The 23,580-nt window shown below is 38.2% G+C and overlaps 1 protein-coding gene across 4 annotated transcripts in view; it reads right to left on the bottom strand.

Annotated features, from left to right (window-relative positions):
• CADM2 (cell adhesion molecule 2) overlaps nt 1-23,580 on the bottom strand; it is a 673,883-nt gene that overhangs the window by 214,107 nt on the left and 436,196 nt on the right. For 3 of the 4 annotated variants that reach the window (XM_063347822.1, XM_063347840.1, XM_063347850.1), the window contains exon 2: nt 21,566-21,592. The exons of the other annotated variant lie outside the window; for it this stretch is intronic. In XM_063347822.1, the coding sequence (XP_063203892.1) occupies nt 21,566-21,592 (27 nt within the window). The remainder of the gene's footprint in view (nt 1-21,565; nt 21,593-23,580) is intronic. 4 annotated transcript variants of the gene reach the window in all.

Genomic DNA, 23,580 nt, shown 5'->3' with positions numbered 1-23,580 from the left:
AAGCATGGCTTTAAATTTTACAGATTGACTGGCGGTTTGTGTTTTTCTATTATGCACCCCCAGGACACACAAATTACGTCTAATAGAAGCTCACATCACATGCTCAAGGGAACAAAGCAGAGAAAAAACAGGCAAACAATGTGTTGCAAGATAATTTGCCATGAACAGCCCAGCAAGTACCATTACAGAGACCTCTGTAGCTGCAAGACCTTAATACTTGAATGACAGAAGTGACAGAACGACACTGAAAATGGAAAAAAAACACAACCCCTAGGGCCTGGTTGGAGGCCAGGGGATGGCCTACCAGGAAAAGTCTGAAATTCAAATCAGTACGGAACCTGGAAGATCTGAGCACTAGAAATATGGTTTAGCTTAATCAATATGTAAAATCTGTGTTAGCATTTAATTCAAAATCCTCTCCCACTTATTTTGGGGGTATCTCAAGTTCCTTCCTCCCATCACCCTTCACACAGGCCCCAAGTATATCAAACTCTTGATGTTTTACTGGGTTTTCTGTAACAGCTTTCAACACCCAGACCCAGTGTAGAGAAGTGAAACACTGTCACACAGGCTTTCACCCCCAGGAAGGGGCTCGGACTACCTCCTCTTTATTTCCAGCACCACAGAATGGAGTATTTACAAAAAAGCAAACAAGATCCGCACAGTCACATGCACTTGTTTTCTGTGTAACTAGGATCCTGCTAAGGAAAATGCAGGCAAGTCCTTAAAATGCCTGCTCTTGTAAGTTCTCTCTTCATGTTGACGTATTCTATGTTCCACTGCTGATCTACTAACCTTCCAGAAACCGATACCTTCACCTCAATCCAAAAAGCTAAAGAAATGAAGCCAATAGCCTGTCAAAGAAATATGCTTTCACATTAGCCCAGCAGATGCAAAGATCATACTGGAATTTCAATGACCGGTGTCAAGCGTGGTACTGTGGAAGTGTTCAGGTGCTCTGCTTTGCTAAAAACAAAACCTCTTGCTAGCTTTGATTGCAGCAAGCCCAGCTCTTATCTCACCTTTCAAAGAGACTGAAATAAGATTCAAGAGAAAAGCACTCCAAAGCAGCATGAAGCTCTTTGGTCAAGGAGGTGTGGGTCTTCAGTTCTCCTTTGGCCAAGCAGTTCAAGGATTTCAGCTGGCTCAGTTTGTGAGCAGCTTCCCATTATCACATCTCTGGGGTTTCAAATTCTGCAAAGGCTTTGAGAAATCTGTGTATTTAGAGCTTTTATTTTTCACTCTGGACTTTACACACTGAGCTGTCTCCCCAAAAGAATAAATTCATTCTATCCATGTGTAGGATATCTTTTAATACTTTGTACCTGATTAAAAATTATTAATATGGCGTAAAAAGTGAGATCGAGATGAATGTAGGGCCTCACTTTGCTTGGCCAACTTAGTTTTGTTGCAAATGCTGCAATACAACCCCCTTATTTCTTTCTGCATTTTACCTTCAACTCTGACTGCAATGTAGTGGCAATCAGCTGGAAAGGAGGAAGGTATTTGGAGTCTTGACTCCGGCACCCATAAGATCTAGCCACCCATATGCCCAATTTTGTGGTGCACACCATGTTATTTTTTCTCCAGGATCTTCTTAAATATCTTTACATATGAATACTTGCAAAATAATCTTTCTTCAGATCTAGTGCCTGACTGGACATTTACCTTCCCATGCTAAGTTAAAAACAAAAGATAAAACACCACATAAGGAATCTGTATAATTTTTTTCCAAGACATATCATCTGATTCGCATTCACCTTTCTCCTTAATACCTTTCATGTTACATTAATGCCCACGCATACTAAAAGAAAGAAACTAGTTACATACATTAAACAAATAGTAATAAAAATCCTCTCAGATCAGGTGACAGGCCGAAATCTGAAGAGTTGGGGTTTTTTTTCCCTCTTTTTTGTTTTATGGTCTTCTCAGATACCCAAACATTCCTGAAATTGTACTTGTGTTTTTTTCCATCTAGAAGTGCAGTCTCTTAGTGGAAACTTTCTTCAAGGTAATCTGGCTGCATCTACCTTTATACTTACAGTGATTTTTTTTTTTTAAATCACTTGTATTTTCCTATTTTTTTCCCCTTGCCATCTATTCTTTTCAAATACAGAAACAAAAGAGAGAAACGAGATTCAAGCACACAAAAATATCTCAACAGAGAGTAAACATTTTAAAACATTTAAGGATACACAAGTTTTTAAGTATGGGACAAATCTGATTCTTCTCAGGATAGCAAGGAGATTAAAAAAAAATAAAAATTGAGAAATTATACCACAATTTTACATGTCCCATAGAAAACAGGAAGATACGGAATCTGTTTTCCTAGGAAGAAAAATTAGAAATTAGAAAAGAAACATCAAACTAGAGAAATTCTAAGACATTAAAAGTAAATTGGTTAAATGGTTAGCTATTAAATTGGACAAGAAGTCTTGAACTGTGACAAAAAGTAGTGGGATAAAACCAGGAGAAGACTAGAGAGATATTTCCATAAATTCATTTAGCATAAGAGTGACCAACGAAGAAAAGAAAGTGACAAAAAAGAGGACAGTGTAGAGGCATGTTTTGAGTGCTTAATTCAAGTGCAGATTTCTCAGGGAGAGCATACCGTGCTTATCTTACAAGCAGACTATAAAGCTGCCTACTTGGTGACAGGGATTGCAATTGTCACTAACGATGCCAATTTTGATAAGAAATGGCAATAATACGGAATTTTATGAGGCACAAGTGTTTGTTGCAATAAAAAGATGCCGCAACCTTGGGCTAACAAGGGAAAACATTTGAGGGTCATTGGAGGGAGGAAGAGACTTTGATAAATTCTGCTAATGCTGTCGGATCAAGTACTGAGATACACCCAAAAGTATGAGCTGATTTTCTTTAGTGAGCCAAGAAAAAAACAACCAACCAAGCAAAAAAACCCAAACACCTTTAACTTTGAAATAAACTCTTTCATTGCATGGCTATTTAGAAAGTGCATCTTCTGATCATGAGGCTTCTTTATACCAGATACCAAGTAAATTCAGATAATCTTGTGTGAATTCTGATGCAATTCAAAGGCACTCAAACTACTTTTTGAGCCTCTATTAGTAATCCAACACTAAGTCACTAAGCTAATTACTATGAGGCATTTCAAAATCATTCTGTATTTTCTCCAGATTGGCCTGGTTTTATTTAAAAAAGAAACGGTCAATCCCCCTCAGGCTTCCCAGCCCCTCGCCTTTCTTTTCGTGCAGGTACATTCACCAGCATTTTCAGAAACACTGGAAGCAATGGGCAAAAAACCCTATGACCCAAAGACACTGACAGATGTACCACTACAATAGCTGACCCAGATCAAGAAGCCATTTATTTCTTAAGAAATGTAGTACAATAACTAAGATACTTTGGATATTTACATTTACTTTACCCCCAACTTTAAATACACAGGTGGACTTGCTGACTTCAGGAGAATTGCAGGCTTAACTTCAAGCACGTAAGTAAATGTTTACAGGATCAAGTTCCAAACATATAATACATACAAGCCTGATGCTTCATTTCTCTACATGATAAAGCTGTAAAACCTTCTTCAAATTAAATTCTCTGTACAGGGTAGGCAACTGCAGCACGTTACAGAAGGAATTAGAGGTTTGCTCTAGCTGAAAAAGTTTGAAGCTGAGAATGGGTAAGTATACATACCTCTCACACAAAAATTGACAACCATATTAAATGCAGTCTGTCATAGTTAAAACCAAACTCCTCTCTTTTCATATGGAACTTGGTTTATGTTGCTGTAATGTAATAATACTTATACTAGAGATTAACAACTTTTCCAATTTATAACACTTTCTACTGAGTAATGACAAAGTATTTGAAAAGTTATTCAATTTCCCTCCTGACAGTAATAAACAATGAGGAAAAAGATATAGCTCTCCTAAGTTTACCAAATATATTTTAACATGTAATAGTCAATATTCCTACAAAAATTACTTTTCAAAACTTTATTATAGCTAACAACCATAGCGCTCTCTCTGCAGCTCTCAACATAAAACCTGAAGTCTCTCAAAAGCCCAAATCCTAAATCTCTCCACCACCTGCCAGCCCCCTAACAAATCTCTCACAGTGCTGCTGCCTTCATCTCCACCATCCAACCCCAATCAACCAACTCATATGTCAAGCTGTGATTAATCCAATCGATCACGTCTTACGCTGACCCATACCTACTTTCTAGGTCTGGCCTATTCCTGTATCGCTGTCATGCAACCAGCACTCAGCTCGGTAGACCAGATTTTCCTCGGAATTCATACAGCCTTCGCACCCAGAACCTATTGTGCATCTATATGCCTTGCCTCCTGGCTTCTGTAGCTTCCTGTAAAGGCTTAGAGTGAGGACTTTTTTTGGGACTTTGCTGTCCATGCAGCATATTAGGCATGATCTGCTGGCTGGATATGCCCAGCATCAGGGCCTTGAGGCAGAAGAAAGCCTGCTGGAGACAGGACTCGAAAAGATCTCCCTAGAAGGTATTTGCCCATTGCCACTACGGGCCACTTCCTTCCCACTGTGTCACTTAATACTCTGCTCCCTGCTTCAGTTATGTGGCTTTGCCTCTTTTTAGTATTGGATAATGAGAGAAGGCACAAGGGTGCAGCGATCACTGAATGTCATCCAGGGTGCTAGGAAGTCATCTATAGTTCACTCTGCTGTTTGGACACCCATTCATCCACAAAACTGTTTTCCATTTAGGAATCTTCATAAATCAAAGGACATGTAGAACTCAACTAAAAAAAATAAAAATACAAATCATGGTCTTACTGTTATAATGATGACTAATATATCAAAAGATTTGGAGACTTTGCAGGCAGTGAAGACTGGCAATAGTATGATCCTTTTCTGGACAGATTCATCTTCTGTTTAATTCCCATTTTACCCGAGAGATTAAATCCTATTCATGGGGAAACGAAAGCGCTGGCAATTCATAAACGCATGCACTTACAGAGAAGCAATTCAGAATGCTGACCTATACATTTTTGGTCAATAAAATAGCTTGTAAAATCTGGAGAACTATATTGAAAGCACATGAACTCTATGCTCGTTTCTAACAGGACAGTATTCTTGCATTACTTCAGAAGGAACCAGTGGCATGTCCCTATATAATCGTCTGTTTTCTTATTTTTTTCTGCGCATACTCTTTTAGCACTTTTATGTTTACATACTGTTGGTAGAAATTAATACAGTGTTAAATATAACAAACAATCACGATGAAAGAGAAAAGGGGGAAAAAAAAACCAACACAAAGCCAAAACGACATGCAAAAATTGAGAAATCTGGGTCATAACTCTTCCTGTTCTTTGTAAAGGAAATAGAGAGCAGAAGCAATGAATATAACAAAGACAACCAACAGCAGTAAATGCCTCCAGGACTAGACAAATTAAAATACAATTTCGAATGCTTTCACTGGAAACACAACTCTTTCTCAAAGGACAGACTGCCTCAAAACAGTTTTCTATTATTTAGGCTGAACTGCTCAACAGGAAGCGTCTCAGACTAAGAAACGAAGAGAGATGATTGGGAGATTTTGTGTAATCTCCAAATGTTGGTTTAGTACATAGAAGGAGGGCAGTCAGGACACCACAGTAAATTCAGATTTATCACTGTAGCAGTCTATACGGAAGGGAAAAACAGTCCTAAGCTGGATATGAAGAGCATTCACATGCATGAGACATGGTGGTGAAAAGATGTGCTTAATTCAATTAGTGAACAGACAAGAAACAAGAAAATATTTGCATGTTAATGCAAAGAATATGGACAGCAAAACATAGGAACTGTAGACAAGTGCCTTCTGTTACTGGAATGAGAAAAGTAAGACAGAATAGCAATCATGGTTGGAATACCACAAGGCCACAAGTTTTCCATGAAGATAAAAATAAAGGTAAAGTTAGCCGGGTCGTAATTGCAACTGCATGAAAAACAGAGACAGCAGAAAAGATTTTTGTTTGGGCCAAATTCATTTTGAAGAAGCTGGTAGAAGGCATTTTATTTGAAATCATTCTAGTTCCTTAGAACTATATTTGGTTATGTAGTATAGAGATCTTTTTGGCAAGGCTAAAGAAATCAATCTGACTATAAATTTTGCTGCAATGAGATAATTCTCAGAAAGCACATGGTGCTAACAATGGCAAGACCTCTTAGTCACAGAATGCTCAGGAGACTCCCTAAAACCAACAGTGGTGTTGATCGAGATGTCCCTACAGCAAGGCTTTATTCTCAGTTTCACCCTGTAGGTATTGTATTCAACACAAAAATAGAGAAAAAGAATCATTAATTAATCTAAACAGAAACTGCATTTAACATCTCTCAAGGTGTGACATACAAGGTTTCATAACTGTTTTTAATGAAGGCTGATTATATTATTGTAAATCAACAGACCTTCAGAGGTGGGAAGAAGGATATTCCCAGTACCCTCAGGAGTGCTAAATACTGTTCCAGTAGCAAATCTAAGGAAATAATTTTTATCAGAAGGAAATAAATAAGACTTTGGCATTCTAGCCTGGAACCACCCAGAGGATGTGCCAACAGCTTTTGCTCCAGGCCTCTCTTCTGCCCTAAGCATGGGGAAGGCGTCTTAAAGACAGTCTAAGGAGGAGAAACCCTAGGTCAAGATCATAACAGATTCCTGCATGAGAGAGACACACAGAAGCTAGCTAAAGCAGCTAGAGTGTGTGTATCTCCCTCTCTGTTACATATAATGTATCTCAATACTATATTCTGTTTTGTCTTCTCACAACTTTGTTGCATAAATGCAAAAATCCATGTTTTCAAGTGAATAAACCCTTTTACCCATAATCTTGCATTCTGATAAGCTAAGTAAATGATCTGACAAAGGAGACATTAATCTCCTGGTCACTGGAGCATTAGAACAGGTGTTGAGCTCCCCATGACACTACACCAAGTTAGTGACAGGGTAACAAGTTGTGCCTTTACAGGAGCAGCAACCCTGGCTGTGAGTGATACTGCACATACTCAAAAAGGAATAATCACTCCCGGGCTGTCAGGAGTCACTGTGAAAGCTTTGCAACAGGGGGCATGCCCGAGTCCCAAGAATTCCCAAGGGAAAGTTTTATAACGTAAAATAATGCTATGTATGCCTGGAAAAAAAAGAAAAAAACCATATAATAATTTTGAAGGCCATCACTGATGCACTGATAAACTAGAGAGTGTGACTAACAAGCATACAGGTAACAAATTATGCAATAGGATTTACGATATATGTAGCAGGTTGGAAGACTATGGGAGATACACATAAGGAACTTGTGTAATTACATGCAAAAACGTGAAAAAAAAGAGGAAATGTCCATGAGAGTCCTTTAAAGATACATAGCTTGGCCAAATACAATACTTCTGGATACATAGCACAAGAATTGCTATATGTACTTAGTATACAGACAAAGTAAAAAGCCAACTACAAAGGGAATGAAAAATGGCCAGCAGAAAATTATAACATGAAGAAGGATGCATAAAAACACCTATCAGGAAATTACTATATATGAATTATAGCTGTAATTTAGATTAGATATAATTTTTATTTTTTTAATCCCACTGCTTGCTGTTTTGTTACTACTAAACAACGTTACGCTTGCTAATTATCAGTTGTCTTGACTAAAAAACCCTAGCTAATAAATTCACCATCAAGTCATCTTGAGTAGATTGGCATGGTTAAGTGATTTTTTTCTCTAGAAATTACCAGGAAGAAGTGAAAGAAGAGATCGGAAACTCTGGCATAGTCAACTGAAACCAGCAAATTAATATGAAGTTAACAAACATACATCGGTCGAGTCTAATCTGATGGCTGTCAGACAACAGAAATTTGATAGCTTAATCTTTACTTAAACGTGTCAGAATGAGAACCCATAAACACAGCATGTAAATTAGGCAGAAGACACCAGCACAGGAAATGCAGGAAACGTGAAGAACTTGCTTACGGGAGATGGTGTCAGGCTGGAACTGAAAGGAAGAGACTTGAGGGAAGTCATTAATGCTTGGGCTTTTTACAAGGACTCTTCTTCACTCTTTCTTTTTTATACTACTAATAATTTTAGTAACAGACATCACGAGCAAGTTAATGAGAAAATCTTTAAAGGTACCATTCATACAGAAGAGGACTGATACATCTCACAGAAACTGCTGGACAACCTTTAGGGCTGCAGTAATAGAAATGAGAAAAAAAGTCTTATACTTGGGGATTAAAAATTGAAACTTGAGTTATACACTAGAATCTCATCAGTTGAGAACAATTGAGCAGGAAGAGGCCACATTTTCTAATTTATCCCTGGATGACTGTGAACGACCAATATGAAGCAGCTTAAAAGAAAGCAGTCATAAGACAAGACAGTTGAAGTATTTCTGGGAGATGTAGGAAGGCTTGCTAGAAAAGTTGGGGTAAACCCCAGGTAAAACACTGCAGACCATTCTGCTCACTTCATTCAACAGCAGCCAGCTCACACCGCGACACGCTGGAAAAGTATAACGTAGCCCACGCCATCCTGGAAAAAGAGACTGAAAACTATCTGGCTGTCTACCAAAACAAAGACTGAGAGAAGACATGATAGTTATCTGTGTATTACTCATGGAGATTAAAAACAAGAAGGAAGATGATAATCAGTTTACAACTAAAGATAATCTTGACATAAGAAAAAGTTATGCGAATAAGCTGCTTCTAGAAATCAGAAAAGCATGCCTGACAATTCCCTAATCAGAAAACTTGCTGAGGAGGAAAACAAACCAAAACAAAATCAATCAATCAAACAAACAAACAAACAAATAAAAAAAAACCCAAAACAATCAAACAACCAAAGCCCTCAGCTTTTCGGAATACATATATGGAGGAGGTAATATGTGATGCCTATAAAAAGAGGCTGGACTTAATGATCAAGAATATCTCTTATAGCTGTCCACGTTCCTGAATACCATGCACAATTTGCCTTTATAAAGCAGCCAAATGGCTAGAATACCGTGTCTCAAAAAGTCAATCAAATTCACGTCCTTTGGAAAACACGTAACATTCTTCAGGTAAGACTGACAAGTTTCCAGCTGAAATCTCTGATATGACATCTTATTTTAAGGAATTGTCATGGGAAATAATGCTTTGCTCCTCACAGAAGCACTAAAGAAAGTTAAAATTATTTTCAAAAATATAAAGTTATTAAAATAGTTGTCACTAACCTACACAAATGACTGAATGTATTTTGAAAGATATTTCATCAACTCAAGATAGTAGCTGAATATAGGAGAAGGAATAACAGAAGATTACATAAGTGCTTCCTGTGTTACTGGAACATACCGGAAGTGGAAAGAAAACCCACAAAGCAAAGCAGGAGGGAAGGACCAGGAAAACATGCTAAATTGGTCGGCAGGCGAGGCAGATACAACTGTAGAGCACGTTACCTTGCAAACACTGAGACTGGCAGGGGTGAAAGCTGTCTGAAAGTAAATGGAAGGAAAATGTTGGCAGAGCACATTTTGAGTGCTTTTCCCTGACGCTAGAACTTGCTTCCTAGCTGGTATCCCAGAAACCAGAAATTTGTAACCTGTCAACAGCTCTACAAGGCCCACTTTTTCTCCGGAGCTTCTGGAGAGAGAAAAAGCCAAAGATCAGAGGAATTTTATTATGTCTGCTCTGGAGAAGCATTTATTTTACTAGTCTGCCTCCTGGGGAACATTTATTGTTGGAGTGGGATGGGCAGTCCATTACGATAATCATTACAAAAATTAAATTCTGTAAGAGAAGCCCAACCATGGGAGGAAAGCCTATTCATCCTATTCATTTCTGTACATAACATTATCTGAAACGAATGTTGAATTATTAGCTCATTAGTTTTACACACTTGTAAATTCCTAAAATGTAAATGGACATCAATGCAGGGACTGATACTCTGCCTCCATTTCTGAGCTGCTTCTTGGGAAGCATTAGCTGACACAGTTTAAATTTCCAGAAATCCATGACAAATAAAGACAATAAGAACTACTCCCCAAAACAAATGAAAACAAATACCTCTGAAGGAAAACTAAGGGAAAAAATGAAGGGATCACAGGTGACTGACATTTTGAATCTACCAAGTATGGCATGAAAAGCAAAAAGTTCTACCTTGAGAAACTTAGGTGATATACAACTGCTTTTAAGTCCAACTACAATAAATATTTTAAGTACTTCTCCTGATGCACCACACACAACTTGTATTATGCATGTATACAGAAGTAACAATAATTATTAGAAAAAACACATGAATGGAAAAGCCACCCCTCACAAAAGAAAAAGGGTTGCAGTACTGTCATCAACAGTTAACAAATAAAAAGTGAGCCTGTGGGAGACTGGTTGGATGTATTGTGTTGTACACAGGTACTGATATAAATCAGGAGTCTATAGTCCTATCTTCGCTTACACAATCTAAACCACTACAGTTAGGAAAGCCAGAATTTGGCAAACTGACAGTGACTTCTAATAGCAGCTGTAAGACACGTGGGGACCTGCAATGTCTAGGTAGAACCTCTACTAATTGCTGCCGCAAAGGACCACTGAATTTGTATCCATCATGCATGATTCCTTTCCACTGCCCTCCTTCCAGTGTTTCCCTCCCTTCTGACAACTTCACTTAATTTTGTTTTGAAGTCCTTAATTCTCTTGTTCATTTCCCTTCCAAGGACTTCTGTCAAGTTACAGCATTTAAAATATTTTTATCATATTTTATAAACCACATAATAAACATAGGAGGTTGTTAGGTTGGAATCATGACTTTTAGTTTGCTATTAGCTCTTCAAGGAGCCCATGAATAGCATGCTGCTAAAACAGATGAAAGATCCAACATTTACAATGTTCTTTCTTTATTACTAAATCTTTTGTAGGTTTCAGAGATATTGTCATTCTAAGTGTTCACCATGAAAAAAAAATATTTTCATTTATTTATTATCATTACAGTATTTAACTTCTGGACCTGATTTCATAGAATCAGGCTCCTAAAAAGGAAATCCTGATTTTCTCTTTCCTTGGGTGCTGCTGGTGACATTCTTTCGGCTACAGCAATCTGTGAAGAACAGGAACACACTTGTTCATCTGTTTAGCTTTCTGGGAGCCAGCAACAGTTTCCAAAACATAAATTACTTAGGTTCCTACTGAAATTTTCAGTTATTGGCAATAGGCCAAATAGAGTTCTGGTTCTTTTACTTGAGCCGAGAAGCTGCATAATGGCAATATGATGTTGCTAGTTAGTTTTTGTAAGAGATGAAATTCACTTATCAGCTTAATGGAAAAGGAGCTGGGTGTTCTGCAATCAGGTGAGCAGTGAGTGAAGATTTTAATTCAGAATCAACAACCTAAGGCGCGCAGTAAGCGAACACTGCATATTTCTCTCTTTCATCTCTAATGATCCACTGGATCTTGTGGTCAATAGATCCACATGAATAATCCCATGACTGTTTCTGATCACACCAGATCTTTTAGGTAGTTGTGTATGAACAGCACAGGAAGAAAAATCCCTATATAGTACCCTGCTCAAGTGTTTTCCATTACCTTTCCCTTATATGCAGTCCATAATGTAAGGATGAGGAAGGCCATGAAGTTACTAGCCCTCGAAGGAATCCCAGAGTAATGCAGAGCATAATGCTTACTTACAAAGAACTTCTAGAGATCCTCTACTGAACAATGGTAGCACACACGAAAGTGTCTTAACCTCCTTTCTTCTGTTCCTATGCCTGAACCAAGAAACCAAGCTAGTATTATTATAAAGCACCAAACTTCAGCAGGAATAGTGAACCTCAGCCATTTAAACACCATGTGTTTCATTGACCACTGTCCACTAAAATGGAACAAGTTTTCTGAAGATCTGATCTCACACAGAGATTTAAGAAGCAGATTTTGAGAACTGGGCTAATATGGAGAATCGGTGTAAGGCCTATGTTTTTCAAAAGAGCATTGCAGAAGAAAGAAACCAACACAAATCTTTCCTTTTATTTAAAAGCGCTCTTCTTTCCACTTCCTTTAGTTAAAAAGGCATACTGGAACAAAGCCAAGCCTGAAAGAGAAGTCTACGCTTTAAAAAGCGTCTATAACTGTCAACAAAGAAGTAAAATCAGTGATCATGGGTTTGCTGTAACCCGTACACCAACTGTATCATTTCTCCAGTCTTTAGGTATTACTATCAAATTCCTTTTCTCTATCAGAATTTTTGTCTCAGTAGAAGTTGAGGAATTTAGACATTTGGAGAAAGAGAAGTCCACAGCCTGCTTCAGAGCAGCAGCTCCATCCAACTACCAGATATTAGGAAATCATGCCCACCAATTCCACAACACATATAAAATATGGTGAGCACATCTTGGGTCCTCACTTTATCCTTCTTATTGTGCCTAAATTAAAAGTCTGGACTTGGAATCAAAGTGTTTTGTCTGGCTGAAATCTGAAAACTGATTTCATTGGGCCTTGTCCTGGTTTGAGGTAAAACAGAACCAATTTTCTGATTTGTAATTTTACTTTTTAGTTGCGCCTCTTCTAACTGACTAAAGCCTGAAATTAACAGCATATTGTTCAGACACTGATCACACTCAGAGTGATAAGACCTGATTATACCAAGGAATGGTATGCACAGAGGTTGTTATTGCTATAACTACCAAGGTCAGCTAACTTCACTGTTTGCCCCGTTGGAGGGTCGGAAGCGGAGAAGCGTAGAGGGGTCCCACCCGCAGGGAGGAGCGGACGGGACAGGTGACCCAAAACTGACCAACAGGGTATTCCATCCCATCTGCATCACGCTCAGTATAAAAGCTGAGGGTTCAAAGGGGCAAGGGGGGCTCTGGCTCGTTTTTTCTTCAATGGCCGACATCTGAGGAGGACCCTGTCTGTTTGTCTGCCTTTGATCCCGATCTGAGCATTCCTGACTCTAGTTCCGGAATTCAGCTCCTGTCCGTTGCTGACTCCAGTCTGGGACTTTCCCTGCATCTGCTGGTGATGCGATTGTCATCCTGGGAGCTGGATACGGTTTTGTATATGTTGTATATTTTTTTTCCTTTAATTTTTATTATTCTATTATTATTTATTATTTTCTTATTTATTATTTTCATTAAAGTAGTTTAGTTCTTTTTCTAAACTCGTAAATCTCCTTATCTCTTCCTCTCCTCTCTGAGGAGGGGGGGCAGAAGGGCCATCTGTTGTTCTGCTTGGCCAATCCGGCCAAAAGCACGACAGGCCTGCATACAGCAATATGTGTCTGTGTATCATGTGTTCACGCTGCTTCTGTATTTGAAATGCAATGCACTGCCTACAAATGCTCTTTGCAGATAGCCATAAGGGCTCAATGCTCCATACCACGACCAATTTACAAAAGTATATCCATTCAGATAGCAAATAAAGCAACTAAATTTCCAGCAGAGTTCTATTCAAGTATGGCAAGCTCTCCTAATACGCTGCTTTTCACAGTCTGGCCCCAAATACTTAACAACCAAATGAAGGCAGACAAATTCAAAAAAAACAAAACAAACAATCAGGATTCATATTAACCATTGTGAGGGAAGAGTCGCCTATCTGAAAGTTGGTGAATAAGAACTGACAAAATACTGTAGTCAATAATAACTGGGTCCACCTCAAAAGGGAACATCCTCCCTAGAGTCCCTCTCCCATAACTGTGTTACACAAGAATGAAAACAAACATTATCTTACTCCATCTCAAACTCTTCTACACTGGTTATTAAAATAATTTAGTCAATAAATGACTGACATGTTGGTTCAGTGTTGATGGCTCTCAAATGAAAAGGGCATGTCAACAGCGATAGCCTGCCCCAACTGATCTCTTTTCAGTGAGACTCTGTACTTTCCTTTGCTATTTCTGTATTGCTAGAGCTGCTTTATTCCATGGTGACCTACAATTTCAATGAGCATGTTACATTACCAAACCAATTAATAGTTGCATTGTTTACATCTATTCTGGAAAACATACCAAAATAAAATGCATTAAAAGCAGTAAAGAGGACATACAGGCTTGCATAACTGCTTTTTCCAGTGTTGCTGACATAGTCCTTCAATATACGAAAGGAAAAGCCGGTTCATGTTCTGGCAGTCTCCTTAGTAGGTAGCAGAACTAGGGACCCTGAATGGCAGAAGGATTCTGGCTAGAATTACAATGGTGAACATTTGGACTGTGTACGCACAACATTATGTGGAAATCTCAGCTGCTTCAATATTGGAAAGATCTTACAGATGCTAGGGCCAAGTATTTCCCAAATATAATTGCAAAGGGTAAAGAGCAGTCAACAACTTTGTTAAGAACTATTATCATCATTACGATTCCAGCTTTCTCCATCTGAGTATCAGCTAGAGTTTGTAAAGAAAAAAGAAAAGGCAACATATTTTCTGAATCTTCTAAAAAAAACCCCTCAGAACTCCGGCATCTGCTTTCTCCTCCAAATCTCTTTTGACAAATAGCATATATATCATGCTGAAGTAGATGTTCATGATTTTTTGAGATTCTAATGTAATTATAATGTTTTATGTTGTAATTATAATGTTTATGGTTGGACTCGATGATCTTAAAGGTCTTTTCCAACCTAAATAATTCTATGATTCTATGTTATCTGACAGAAAACAGAAACTGTGAAATAACCTATTGTCTTGATCTAATGTGAACTTTTGCATTTAGGAGGATTAAAAAAAACCAACAAGCAAAACCCAACACATTTTTATATTTAAAGACTAACCATTCAATTGAAAATTCCATATTCCTTTCACCAAAAAATAGAACAAGAACTGGAGAAACACAGTAACACTTGCCTACCTAAATTCATTTCTCGACACTCTCACGTAAGTTTTGACAGCAAAAACGCGCAAGGAGGAGAAATATGTTTCATGTGTGTCTTCACAGTTCTTCTGCACTCTTAATATGGTAATTTTCAAACTTTTTTTTCTTTTTCTGTGCACTGTCTCCAGAGACAAACATCAAATTTTTTTATTCACCGCCACTTTCCTCGCCATCGGAATCACTGAATATGAGAAAACTCTGGCGTTAAGTGCCATGAGAAATCACAGAAAACCACGGCAGACCTAGGAATGAAATCCAGACCTTTCTAACTCAAAAGTTTAGGCTTTGGACATGATTTAATAAGCAGAGAAAAGCACTAGACCTTAGATGTTATGTACTGGAAGCAGTGACTAAACTACAGGGGAGGGAATACCGAAGAGACAGTAAAGGAACAGTTAAGTCTTCATTAGCTTTGTTGTTCTCCCACCAAAAGCATAATCTTTTATAAATACCAAAGCTGCTTTTACTACCTTAAAGTGACATATGAAAATTCTACATTTAGAAGGTAAAACCATATTTTGAATAAAAATATCATGAGAAGATTTTGTAAAGAAGAGCATCTATATTCCAATAGCACTAGAATATCCAAAAAATTTCTAAGAGGCTTCAGATCATGCTATGCTACTACAACAGCCTTGGCAAGTTTTTTGTAATGACCTTGTATTAAAGGTGGAATCTGACAGGTTTTCATTTCTTCGTGTCTCAGTGGTGAAAGCTTGTAACCATAAATGAATGCTATTTCTAACCACTGTGAGTTACAGAGCTTCCCTAGGCTCTATATTGGATTCACACTTTCAACACCTATACACTTGCACTAGTTTGTATGTTTTGCCATAACACTGCACTGTGTCATTTTTATGCAGATGATACCCTGATTTGTCTGTTCTTCAATAAACTCTGTGACAGCCGAGCTAATGCCTGACTGATGTTAATAACCGAACAGCTCAGAACTTTGTGAAGATAATGTAAATAAGACAAATAGCAGCATTTGGGTTTCCTTCGTCTACATTTATTCCTTCCTGTTCCAAACATGGACAGCTGCTGTGTTACTTGCCTGATTTCAGGATAATCTTACCTCGAATAAGAAACATGCTCGGCTAATCACATGTACTGAAGAAAAGATCTAAACTGTAGGTCTTCCATAGAGGTAATTCTGGTCCACACAATTTATCTTGGTTTGTCTAGTTTTCAGTCAAAACAACGGGATGAATTAAACCTATTATTTACTAAGATGAGAAATATTTATGTAGAACAATGCAATAAACTTTATCATAAGCTGCAAGAAAATCAAGGAGATGGTTGGGTAGAACATGACCGTTGATGAAGATCTGGTGAAGTCTTGAGAAACAAACTGATTACTAACTAGAAGATAATATGAATCATTGCACAACTAATCAGGCAATAACAGAGTATATTTGTAAAACATTCTTCACATGATCCCTCCTGATTTAAACTTCATATAAACTGATACTTTGTTCACTGACATAATGAGAACAAGCAAAATAAATCAAGTGAATAAAGTCCAGAGTGATCTTCGCCTCTTGGATAAGATGCATTTAGACAGTGTATCAACTGCCACGATGATTTATATTAGAGATTGAGATGCATGCTTTAAGTAGCGTTGTTAAAGCTAAATTTATTTTTTTGTTTCTGAAGGAGAATCAGTATCTTCTTTTAAAAGCAAAGCAGAAACAACATACCTCTGCATTTGTAGAAGAGATGACTGAAAGAAAAAAGTGCTTTTCAATGGACCTCAAGCATAAGGACAAGTTCTTAAGGACACAGATGCAACACAAGTCAAGAAAAAGACGCATCTCAAAAATCCCCCAGATATCCAACAGTCTACAGAAAATAGCACTGTTAATATCAAACTTGTGAGGAAAGTGAAATAGAGTCAAAGGCATTTACAGTACTTAAAAGTGTAGTATTAAGTCAGCAAAAAGTTTGAAGGTATCCCCCATTAACAGGACATCCCCTAGAACCCGCAGAAATACAGCTTTTACAACAGTTTTGGAGAGAGAATATAGCATTGTGTATGTAGACTGCGTGGGTAGTACAGTAGTTTTTCATCACGAGGAGGAGCGGGACTATGATATGAATGTTATTTCTGCCTGAGAAAATTAAAAATACAACTTCATACGTAGCTAAAATGGGGAAAGAAGCATGTCAGAAATAGTTACCAATCCACCACGTTTTCATATAGATTGGATGGCACACGTTCTGCAACGTTAAGGCAATTACATCTTGCCTCTGCAAAAAGTCTCTTGGGACTTGCGACTCTTCTTGGGAATTTCACCATTTCTAATCTGCGGGCCTCAGGAGTCTTAGGAACAGGAAGGAATGTTGTACTTCTCAACAGGCAGATAATAAGAGATCTTTCTGGAGGACTTGCTTTCTCCTCCTGCCACATCAGTTGATCTTCGCAGTCTCCTTTTTTTTATAGCAAGTTGGCATATTCATCCCCATTCCCAATAACAACAAAACTATCAGAAATTCATATTCAAATTTTGAAGGGTTAGTTATAAAGTCAAGTGTCTAACTGCATTAGGTTAGTGGGGCAGCTCTGGAAATAACTTTTTAATAGCATCTGACATGGAGTGTATCAGAGAAGTGAAAATGCTGAGTGCAGAACTCCATTCCTCAACTAATTACATTTGAATAAAGACACTTGGCCTCTCTCTTTCACCTGCTGACTGAAAACTGACACATCATTAGCAGCTCTGATAAGACCACTGAGCCTGGAAACCATTGTTAACTGCTGCCAGAAGATATCTACAACAATACTGTCACCAAAAAGTCACAACAGCAACAGCCCTTCTTAAGAGGTCAAGAAGGTCTTCAAACTGGTGCTTTGATAGAGGAAATGCTCATTTACAGAGCTCAAGTTAAACAAATCTCATCTGGTGCATTAAGGAACAGTCCTTAAAATAATTAATGCACTGAAAGACCTCTAGTCAGACAGACTGAGATTTTCAGGCAGCATCTTTGGATTTTGCTTCATCAAATTCAGTGCTGTGAACAACAATTTTAATGTTTAATTTCACCCCTTACTCTTTCAAATACTTCTAAAGTAGACTTCTTGGAAATGTCACAAGTATTCTGTCCAGAACACAAGTGTCCTGCGGCAGCATCTGCCCAAGGTAGTCCAAAGGAAGACCTTTCCTTCTATGTAAAACCCATGTATTTACCCCTTTCTGGAGACCACCAAAAATTTTCATGAGGTTTCTTCTAGCTAACAGAAAGTATAAAAAAGAAATAAGAAACCCACAGTAAAATAAAGCAATGGTAGCACAAATCTAAGCTTTAGCTGTGGAATCTCTGGCCCTTGAGATACTTCAATTTGACTGGAAGGCTCTGAGCAACCACATCTAAGTGGGCCTCAGCTGCACAGTGGCTAGGTCCAGATGACCTGCAGACCAGATGAACTTCCAACCTAAATTGATTCTAAGTGCCACAAAGTAAGGGTAAACTAGAGAGTTCAACAGCTGCTTTACAACACTTAATATAAACAGCCTTCATAGAACCATAGAATCATAGAATTGCCTTGGTTGGAAGGGACCTTTCAGATCATCTAGTCCAACCGTCAACCTAACTCTGACAAAACCCACCACTAAACCATGTTCCTAAGCACCACGTCTACCCGTCTTTTAAATACCTCCAGGGATGGTGACTCAGCCACTTCCCTGGGCAGCCTCTTCCAATGCTTGATAACCCTTTCAGTGTAAAAATTTTTCCTAATATCCAGTCTAAACCTCCCCTGGCACAACTTGAAGCCATTTCCTCTTGTCCTATCGCCTGTTACCTGGGAGAAGAGACTGATCCCCACCTCACTATAACCTCCTTTCAGGTAGCTGTAGAGAGCGATAAGGTCTCCCCTCAGCCTCCTTTTCTCCAGGCTAAACAACCCCAGTTCCCTCAGCCGCTCCTCATAAGACTTGTGCTCCAGACCCCTCACCAGCTTTGTAGCCCTTCTCTGGACCCGCTCCAGGACCTCAATGTTTTTCTTGTAGTGAGGGGCCCAAAACTGGACACAGTATTCAAGGCTTGGCCTCACCAGTGCCGAGTACAGGGCGACCATCACGTCCCTAGCGCTACTCACCACGCTGCTCCTGAGACAAGCCAGGATGCTGTTGGCCGCCTTGGCCACCTGGGCACGCTGCTGGCTCATATTCAGCCAGAAGTCAATTAACACCCCCAGGTCCTTTTCTGCCAGGCAGCTTCTCCAGCCACTCTTCCCCAAGCTTATAATGCTGCATGGGGTTGTTGTGTCCCAAGTGCAGGACCCGGCACTTGGCCTTGTTGAGCCTCATACCACTGGCCTTGGCCCATCAGTCCAGGCTGTCCAGATCCCTCTGCAAAGCCTTTCTACCCTCATGCAGATCAACACCCCAGCCCAACTTGGTGTCATCTGCAAACTTACCGAGGGTGCACTCAATCTCGTCATCCAGATCATTGATAAAGATATCAAAGAGAACTGGCCCAACTTCAACAAAGTCTGAGAAAACACTTAAGGAAAGAGCACTGAATGCAATGTTTGAGAACAAGGGCTCTAATATTCTGCTTATAGACAATCCCACAAGGAGGGGGAGGGAAGGTGGAGACGAGCAGGAGTTTTCTCATGCTAATAAAGTGCAAACAAAATTTCAAGATAGGTGGCTCCACAGAATATCACCTCCTAACATGCTCTGGAACCCTCAGATCTCAGGACAGGCATGAGGGTTAACTTCACCCGCTGACAATGGCAGCACAAATTACAAACTTTCAGAAAGGAAAGATGAAGATCCACAGATAGAAGCATAGATGTAAGAGTGATGGATTTCAGGGAGATAAATGCCAAAGGAGAAACTCCTCCTGAAGCAAAGCATTCCCTGAGTTGTGACTTGCCATTTCCAGTGCTGTGTTAGACAACTGCTTGCCAGTTCAGTGTTGTACTTCAAAAGGAAGAACAGATCCTTCTTTACTGCTTAGACAGAGCCATGTGAAAAGCAGTAAGGCGTCAGCTACTTTATGTCTTCCACCACAGGAGATTACAAGGTGGGTCCTATGCTTTTGGTAAAAGACAGAAATATTGCAGTATTGAATTTCTCGTGGATATTGGGTACCTTCATCACAGCGCTGTTCAGCCCCGAAGGAAAAGCTGATGACTTCTTGAAGGTACTGTGCAACTGAGCAAGAGAATTCAAAAGATAATGCATAGCTACAGATTATGAGATTTTCTCTTATCACAGTGTCAAACCCAGTTTACTATATATAGTTTTAGCTGTTTATTCGATATGCATGTGCACTTCTGAAATAAGGGTGTGTTAATGTTCACAGATGAGTGGGGCCCATGAGTACTTCTGACTCATTTTATAATTCCTGTGCCCCCAGGGCAGTTTCTGTTTGAATGGCAATATATGGGTACATGAAGTAATCTCTGAATACAGATGATATTATGCTTATTTGTGCCAAAAGTTTGCTTCCATGGATGTCCTTCGGTTTTGTATGTTTGTTTGTTTGTTGATAACAAAGGTCTTAAACTCTTGACCACTGTTACACAGCATCACAGCCAAATACATGACAATAAAGAGTAAAGCAAACTCCATAGCATGCATAGAAAAATACGTGAATTAAACTTTATCCACTCCCCTCACTCATGACATCCAATGCATGCAAAGTTTCTGAGAAAAAGATTTTACAAAAAGCCATGCAAGGGTTTAAAAAAAATATGAGCCGCAATTTAATTATTGATTTAATTATTCTAATACATAAACACCATCAGTTGGCTGTGTTTTCTCTGATTATTATTACTGTTCTACATCTTCAAGCTAGACAATGTACATAATTGAACTCAACAAACACTGTGAACATGAGAGTTCTTAACTTCCAAACTAATGTAACCAAGCATAAATATTTGCCTTAAAATCTGATGTTTAATTACCAAACAACTCAACTTTATCTAGCAGAAACGTTAGATAAATTTTAGTAAAATATATCTTTTCAGGATTTTCTGCATATGTTCATATATATACACACATATGTATATATACACATGTATGCATACATTTGTATGTACATACAAGTAAAAATACACCCTTCAGGTTACATTTGCTACATCACTGCTTCGTTAAAATTCAGGAAATGGTTTAAGGAACAACTGACCTTACATGATTAGTTCTGAAAGGTATACTTCTTTGTCACATTGATTTGTGACAATCACCTTGCTGCTCTGAAGTCATAAATCTCTGAAGAGATTATAGTATGCCTCTCTGTATATTGGTATGCTCTCAGAAACAGCTATGATCATTTTATAGCAGTGTGAAAATATGGGGGATGCTTAGGAGACACTTAAGTCCACTGTTCTCTGTTCAGATATTTATGACTATGTCTAGAGATAAAAAATATAAATTACATTTACATATTTATGAGCATTTTTATGTAATATCTTCATTTTTATTAAAATGCCATCAATATCCCTACATTATTATAATGCAAGTCAGAAATCTAACTACAATGCACTTGGTTTTACCTTTTTCCTAAAAACTTCCTAAATTAAACCAATTAACCAAATACAGTATGAGTAGTGATGACTGATAAACAATGAAAATAGTCTGCACTTAGGGGTAATTACGAAACTGTAAAAAACTAATCTATTATACCATAAGATCTAAAAATAGCTTTCTCAGTTTTGAAAAGCAGAAAAAACCTTGTGAGAAACTACACGGGCTGCAGAACCATGCAATGGAAATTGAAGAGTGCAGGCAGAAACTCACCTCTAGCTTTGCTCTTTGTAGCAGCCACTGGAAGCAAGGAAAAGATTGCACAAGAAGAAGAGAACAAAGATAGATTAGACAGAAGTTTGAGCAAGTAAGAATACAGAGAAACTTTATCACTATCGATCCAAAGCTAACAAACACCGTTTCTAGGATTATTTGACCTATTTATTTGAGACAGTACAGTTCTATGAGATAGTTCAGATCTATGATTCTGTCAGAAGACCTGTGTTGAGAATTTAGAAAATATATCACAAAACACACTCAAAAAGCATGGCAAGGAGCGCAGAAAAATCACAGATCATTAATCACAAGTAGGTGAGAGCATATGTACACATATTTGTGAATTCTAAAACTTGCACCACAATTTGCCTTGCCAAAAGTAGATTCTGAATACCTAAATCTTACATCATTGCCTTGCTCCTGTTTCTTGTAACATCATTCTCCTGTGAAGCTGATGCAAAAAACCATCAGTTAAACTGCAGGTACTCCAATTATTTATAATCTATGTTTTATGATCGTTGTTTTTCTTCATTGAAGCTTTTATCTTCAGATAGTTCTTGCACCCTAATGGAGCATGCAAAGAAAAAGGAGCAGACCATATTTTAACAGTTATCAGTGTTCAAACTCAGAGAAAAAGGGGCAGACAAGGGACAGACAATACAGCCTTCCTTGAGTTTCCTGAAGCAAAACACAGTTTCATGCTATTAGTTCTAAAGACACAACAGGGTCACAAAAACAATAGGAGCTTAAAATGTTCTGCTAACATCTGCCCTACTGCCAAAATCAACAGAATCATTATTTTCTGTTTTGTGAGGCTCATGGATAATGTTGCTGATATACAATATTAATCAGAACACAAAGTGAAAAATGGAATCACTCTGTTAGCTGTAAATTACAGAAAAGATACTATCCACAACTCTTCAGACTCTCAAGTGCACTCTGAAATGGCAGTCATGCAAGAGCATCTTCATGAAAAAAGGTACCTCAGAAAAAAAATGTAATTCTTCTTCTGCTGGCCCTTCTTGTAAGGGAGAATTACGTTAACAATTCAAAGGCGGCTACACTTGTGACCAAAAGAGAAAAAAAAGGAGAAAGACCAAATCCCCTTTCTGCTCTTCTGCTCTCTTTGCTTCTCTTGTTCACACCTAAAGGTTTTAAGTTGTGGGGGTTTTTTGTTTGGTTGGCTATTTTCTTTTTTTTTTTTTTTTTTTGGTCTGGTGTGGTGTCTCACCAATCAGTCTTTACGAAGACCAGTGAGGAGAGCATGGCAGTGAAAGCCAAGTTACCATATATGAAGAAAATGTTGAAAAAATTAAACATTTCATTTTATGAATGCATACAAATATGTCAATTCTCTAGCTTTTTTCTTTGTGTTTTTAAAAATTTCCTCACTGATCCCTCCTCTACCTTACAGATGTACCATTCTGCATTGCCATCATTCTTCTGGCAGTGAAAACAAAATTAAAAAAGGTGTCCCATGATGTCTGAAATCAGCATTACTCCACAAAACATCTCGGCTTTGGGGAGATACAACAAATGCAGATGCTTCTGCAGAGCTCCTTCCATAAGGCTGTTTAACAAGACATATTCACCTGTAAAACAGCCAGTAAATCTTACATGCACTAAAAATTGCTCGTGTAGTAAACAAAATTAATGGTGCCATTCTAATTTTATAATAAGTGAACAGTTTCTCCTTCATGCAAATATAAGTTGATAATGAATGCACTGAGCTCATCAACCTGTTCATTTTCTTATGCTTCCCCTTCTTTTTCAGTCCTGAGAACTACATCTACATGAACACATTATCACTTTGAGACAGAATAATCTTTTAAATTTAACAAAGGTCTGGAGGAAACAAACCCTTCCCTGGTAATCTAAAAGCATCAGGAGACTTTATACTCACACTAATCATTCCGAATAAAAAGATACATTTGTGTGTGCATATATGTATAAAATATGTATATGAAAAATTCTGTATGTACTTTAATTGTTCAGAATAAATATAAAATACG

Source organism: Chroicocephalus ridibundus, chromosome 1 (genome assembly GCF_963924245.1).
Source record: "Chroicocephalus ridibundus chromosome 1, bChrRid1.1, whole genome shotgun sequence".
In the NCBI taxonomy this organism is placed as follows: domain Eukaryota; kingdom Metazoa; phylum Chordata; class Aves; order Charadriiformes; family Laridae; genus Chroicocephalus; species Chroicocephalus ridibundus.
This window is presented reverse-complemented; position numbering and strand designations above follow the sequence as displayed.